At 58.6% G+C, this 6,182-nt stretch overlaps 1 protein-coding gene across 1 annotated transcript in view; it reads right to left on the reverse strand.

Moving 5' to 3' along the window:
- Nucleotides 1-6,182, reverse strand: part of ZC3H4 (zinc finger CCCH-type containing 4) — a 38,460-nt gene that overhangs the window by 244 nt on the left and 32,034 nt on the right. The window contains 5 exon segments of the mRNA XM_025046698.1: nucleotides 1-7; nucleotides 10-1,269; nucleotides 2,482-2,733; nucleotides 5,526-5,869; nucleotides 6,051-6,182. The exon segment at nucleotides 1-7 is cut by the window's left edge and continues 244 nt beyond it; the exon segment at nucleotides 6,051-6,182 is cut by the window's right edge and continues 227 nt beyond it. Coding sequence (XP_024902466.1) covers nucleotides 1-7; nucleotides 10-1,269; nucleotides 2,482-2,733; nucleotides 5,526-5,869; nucleotides 6,051-6,182 — 1,995 coding nt within the window.

Here is a 6,182-nt window from a genome sequence, read left to right on the forward strand (position 1 = left end):
CCGCGGCGGTGTAACTGTTGTACCGGTCTGGGGCCGCGGCCGCGCCGTCCGCCCCCGACTTCCCAGGCTCGGGCTGCTCCAGCGCGGACTTGCGGACGAACGGGGGCTCCTTGGCTTTGCCGGCCGAGCCCTTGCCGTTGCCCTCGGGGCCCTTTGCCTGGGCCCCTGCGTCGGCAGCGGGCTCCACGGCCTTCCCGCCCGAGCTGGGAGTCCTGGGGTCGTAGAGGCTGATGCCGCTGAGCACGCTGCTCTGCCCGCTCCCGCTGCCCTGGCCCAGCCCGCCGGCCGCCAGCACACGCGGGTCGTAGGGGGCGGTGGCTGGGGGGGAGGAATCGCCGCTGGGGCTGGCGGCTGGAGAGGACGCATCCGCGGGGCCGGGCTTGGCAGTGCGGGAGGCGGCGGCAGAGTCTGCCGGTTTCTGCAGCCGAGGGTCGGTGGGGGCCTTCCGCACCCTGGGGTCGCTGGGCTTGTCACTGGAGCCTGGAGCCGCCGAAGGGCCGGTGGCATTGACAGTCTTGAGGATGCGAGAGAGGAGCTCAAAGTCGGGCAGGTTGGAGCCAGATGTGCCAGGGTCTGGGCAGGCGCCCGGACGCTGCCGGGGGTTGGGGGTCCCCGCGGCGGTGGCCCGATGCAGCCGGGGGTCCAGGGTGGGCATGGACTGCAGGGCCGCAGGCACGGGGGGCGCCACGTCCTGCTTGGGGATGGGCAGGGGGATCAGGTCCTCGGGGTTCCAGAGCACGGTGCGGGCGAAGGCCGGCTTGCTCAGGGCCACGTCCTTCTTGATGTGGCTGAACTGCTGCAGCTGTGACCGCGGGTCCCGCAGCGGGTGCCCGGGGACGGGGTCCAGGGGGATGTTCACGGCCTTCTCCCGCAAGGCCCGCTCCCCCTCCTCCTCTTCCGCAGGGGGTGGCCCAGACCCCTTGGAGCCGCCAGGGCCTACGGGGCTGGAATGAAGGCCGCCTTCGGCTTTAGGGGCAGGCAGGGAGCGAGCTAGCCGAGGGTCAGAGGGCCCCGCGTCACCTGGGCCTGACCCACTGGAAGCCTCAGTATGGCGGGTGAGTCTCGGGTCCCGGCTGAGGCGGGGGTCAGCCAGCCGGCCTCCTGTGGAGTGTCCCTTCTGGAGACGGGGGTCCCCCAGCCCACTGTTGCTCAGCTCCCCAATAGAAGCCTGGGGTCGGCTGGACGTCTGCTGCCTCAGGGTCTTAAGGATGGAGGTGACGCTGCTCCCACCCTCATCCTCGTCACTTGAGTACCAGTTTCCGGTGTCACCTGAGAAGCACAGAGGAGCAAAGAGGGGTGAGCAGCCACCACATCCACCACCAGCCCTCTTGAACCCCACGACAGCCCACCAGATGAATGCCTCTCTTCCGCTCCTTGCCTCTCAGGACCTCATTGTCTCCTCTCTCAACAAGCCCCCTCCCCTGCGGCCTGCCATGAAGAGCCAGTGGGCTCAGAACGGCCAAGTACCGAGCCTGCCACGTCCCTGGGGAACGTTTCTGGGCCTTTCCCCATGTGCCAGCACTATTCTAAGTCCTTTGTCTTGTTAATTTACACAATCGCCCAGAAGATAGTAGTATTATCAGGCCCATCTGACAGATGAGAAATAGAGGCATGGACAGTGTCCTGAGATGACAGCAAAGCCAGGATTGAGGTCACAGTCCAAGCCCAGGTCACTGCCACTGCCAACTCACCCCCTGGGCAGAACCATGCCCCAACATGGCAGCCTGTGAGCAGCTACTGACTCAGATCTCATTGTACTCGGAGCTCCCAGACACTTGCCCCCAGGCCCCTCACAATGTCACCACATCCCAGGAAAGGGCAGTCACCAGCTAAGAGGTCGGCCAAGGTGGGCAGACTCAGAAACTGGCCCAAGGCCAACCACCTAGGCAGATAAAACTGGAGCCACCAGGGGAGGGGACTGTCCCCTCTTTCCCCCTGTTCCCATGTGCTCACAGAGCCACCCACAGCCTCTGGCTTCACATTCTAAGCACAATTTGTCCATCTCATTTCACCCTGGAGTGGATGCCACCAGGTCACCGCACAGCCTCATGTGACTGGGCAGCTGTCTGACCACGATCACTACCGGTTCATGCTGATGACTAGCTCCTGCCTGCCGGCTTCCTGAGAACACGGTGTGGGGAAGGGGGCTGTGAGCATCTCTTACAGTCTCCTTTGCAAAGGCACAAGGCGCAAATCGTGCAGGCTGCTGTCTCCTCCAAGGACTAGCCCGCCTCCCTCTGTGATGGGATCAGGGCCTCTCCCAACCCCCAAGACACAGAAAGGCTGCACAGCCCTGGCTTCCAATTTTCTGAGGGATATGCAGTAGCCTGACTTCATGGCCCTGGGCAGGGGTCCTCCCTGGCCACGAGCCACTCTCCAGCACGAAACCCGACCTAGGCGTTCCCCACATGTCCCCCTGCACGCTGGCCTCCGGGGCCCATGCCCGTGAGGGAAGCCCCTGCCCCTGGGGAGGACACATGCCTTCCTCATTCTCCCGGTCCTGTTTGCTGCTCTCAGCCAGCCTCCTCGCTCTCTCCTCCTCTTCCTGCTGCTTCTGCTGGATCCTCAGGTACAGGGCCCTCTGGGCTGAGGGCAGGAAGTCGGGGACACCGGCACCCGGCTTCGGCCGGCCTGGGGGCCCTCCCTCAGAGAAGCTGTCGGGCTCCAGAGGGTGCTCGGGGAAGAGGTGCTCCCCAGGCTCCCCCGCCAGCTCTTCGTAGTGCCCGTAGTCCTCTGTGGCAGGGAAGAACCGAGGGCTCGTGTCGGGAAGGGCCTCAAGGCGCCAACTCCAACCCACCGTGCCCTCAAACTGGAGACCCACCCCCGATGGTGACAGTGATGGGTGAGGATGTGCAGCCCGTCCCTTCCTCCCTCCCAGGAGGGTGCCCACGGAAAGTCTCGCAGTGGGGATGGAGCCGCCAATCTAGGGTGCAGCCAGGATGAGAATGGGGTTCACAGTGAGATTTAGTGATGTGAGCAAATGCTAAAAAACAGAATGTGTGAAAACAGGACAGAACGTCACATGGATGTTCATAAAATGTAAAAATAAAAGGTTTTGGAAAGACAGAAAAGTCTCTTTGAAAATGAGATTCAGAGAGAGAGGCCGAGGGAACTTTCACTGTTTACCCCACACACTCTGATCTGTTTTATTTGCCATGAACTAGTTTTATGGTTTCTTTGTAATAATCAATAAAAAAAAACTGTATCTCACGGTGAGCTCATAATCTGAACTCAACCGCCGGGACTAAGACTCGTGAAAAAGAAAAGGAAATACATCAAAATGTTGCTATGGTCATGTGTCGACCCAGAGGCTCGTGGGTGATTCCTCCTCCTTCTTCCTTGGTGGGTTTCCAAGTCCACAAATGTCTATGAGCATGCTGCTGCATTTTTTTGTGTGTTGGGGGGCGGCATGGCCACATGGGGGACGATACACCTGGAGACTATATGTGTGTGTCTCCTTCTTTTAGAAAGAATGTCTAATTAGTGGTGCCCACAGAACATTCTGTAATGATGAAATGTGCCACATCCACACTGTGCCATACGCCTGCCACTATCCTCATGGGGCTATACAACATTTGAAATGTGGCCAAGACACTAAATCTATAATTTAAATTAAATGTATAGGAATAGATGGGTAAATATTTCATACACAAAGCACCAATCAAAAAGTGAAAGGTCACCTTCTTCCAGCCCCTGAACTTCATAACATGTGAACTTGATGTGAGAGCCTGATCTATGTCACACCCTGGCTCAGAGCTAGGGATACTCAGTGAGCAACAGTCACTCTACCCTTCTGCATGGAACTTTTTATCAAGAGTGACCCACTCAACGGTCATGCACTTGTGAACACAGTAACTCCTCACTTAACATCATCAATGTGAGACTTCAAGTGAAATGTAATGAAACCTATTTCATCAGAATGATCGATATAAACAGCGGTTCAACTCCTATAGCACCTCATCAACATAAAAATGAAGACACCGAATGAAACACTCTTTGAGCACCTGCTGTATACCAGAAACCACTGCGCAGTGAATTTCCTGATGTGGGAGTTTAAGTGACATGACCCTAGGGCTACGTGCTATCAACAGCTAAACAGACTTGTTTTGCTTCCTCCCCGCTACCTTTTCCACGCATATTTTATATACATTTTTAAAGGGGGAGGGGACTGTGAAAACCACAGCACCCCCTCAGGCAGCCTGCTTTTCTCACTTGAGAACATGACATCCATCTTTCTAAAGCTCCCACTCTTAGCCCCAAACACCTGCTCTGATGGCTTTGGACATCGTCCAGACGCCGAAGACACTCACGCTGACCTCCGGCCTGCTCGTCTCCCTGACGTCCCTCAAACTTTCCACATGGCTGTCAAATGGGCATTTCATATTAATGTGGCCAAAGCAGAAGGGCCGCCCCCACCCCGACTCGGCGCTCTCCAGCAGGACCTCCTATTGGGGCAGCGTCAGCACCCATGGAGTGACTGTGCCCCACCTGCTCCTGCCAGCCTCATGACACACAAACAAGGAGTCGCGCTGGCCCCACAGCACCATCTCCAAATCGAGACACCTCATCTCGCTGCCCCTTGCCACCTCCAGGCTGCCACCCAGCTTGCCTCTGGCCTAGGATGACTCCACGGCAGACCAGAAGCTTCCAAGTCCATTCCCGCCCTTACTATCCATCGCCCTCTCACTCCTGTTCATCCCCGTCACACTTCCAGTGAGGCCGCCTGACCATGGTGACAGACTCCCTGTGCTGGAACTCCTCTCCCTTGCCCTCCCTTTACAAGGCACACGCCATTTGCTTTTCTCAAAGAAGCTGCCTCCTCCCCTTCACGCCCCGGCTCACAGTCACTTCCCAGAGAGGCCTCTACGGCCTGGCCCCGCCACGGCCCCCATTCTCCCACAGCACCCCGTGCTACTTCCAGCCATGAGCACTTATTCACACACTTCCTGCCTGTCTCCCTCCACTGAAGAGCCGCCAAGGCAAGGACCGGGCTGCTTCGCTGGCTCCGCCCCGGGCACGGGCGCTGGCAGCAGTGAGCACATCCCACCCATCAGAAGGCTGCGGGCTGCCGTCTCACTACCCCAAGTGCCGGACATTCAGGCTGTTACCAACACGTGTTCTTGTTTCAGCAAGGAAGGAAGGATAGGAGGAAAGAAGGTGGGCAGACGTGGGACAAAACAAGCAGAGTAGCCCCAAGCCAAGAACCATCTGGAAGGAGGCTGCTTTGATGAGGACACAGCAGCCTCTTAGCTCAACACCACTCCGCACCTGCCCCTCTAAGACCCCACGCTCCCAAGTCTGGGCACGGCAAGCAAAATGTCTAAGAAACTAAAATTACAGTGAGAACAATCATACAACTCCTTTTGACCTCCACAGCATAGTGACTCCCGTTATCAGAGAAAACGTTCAACCACTCAAGACAGAGATGGAGTTGGCATCATGCTTTCAAAGACTCGCATCAGGGAAACCACCACGTCCCACTGTGCAACCCCAGAGACCCGCCTGGCCCAGCAGACCCTGCGTACCTGCGTCCCCCATGAGTCCCGGCTCCACCTCCATGCCTTCCTGCTGCTGGTAAAAGTTTTCATAGAAGTTCTGGGCTGGTGGGATGGGGGGCATCATTCCAGAATGTGGGGAGTCCCCAGGACCGTAGGGCATCATTGGGGGTCCACCGGGTCCCATGGGCGGGCCAGGGTTCATGCCAGGGCCCATCGGCATGTCAGGGTGCATGTCCGGATGCATGTCAGGGTGCATTTCCGGGTGCATGTCCGGATGCATGTCGGGATGCATCGGACCCCCCATTGGCCCCGGGGGTCCCATGTTGGGCCCGGGGCCCATCGGCCCTGGGGGTCCTCCGGGTCCAGGAAACCTAGGAGGAAGAGAAAATGGTACTTGAGCAGCGCTGCAGAGGAAGGGTGGTGGCCACACTCCCAAGGGGACATGGGGCCTCCCATGGTGAGCGATGGGGGCCTCAGACCAGGCCTCCAACAGTTGAGAGAGGCAGGATGCTGGCCTGGCGAGGCTCACAGTGGCAAGCCCCCAGCACGCACCTCACGCCCAGCTTCTCAGCCAGCTGTCCCGTGGGCCGGACCACGATCTCAAACAAAGAGGGGATCTTCTTGTTATACATGTCCTGCTGCTGCTGCAGCTGCTGTGGGGACAGCGGCTCGTGCACTGGCATG

Source organism: Pteropus alecto, unplaced genomic scaffold, assembly GCF_000325575.1.
Source record: "Pteropus alecto unplaced genomic scaffold, ASM32557v1 scaffold194, whole genome shotgun sequence".
Lineage (NCBI taxonomy): Eukaryota > Metazoa > Chordata > Mammalia > Chiroptera > Pteropodidae > Pteropus > Pteropus alecto.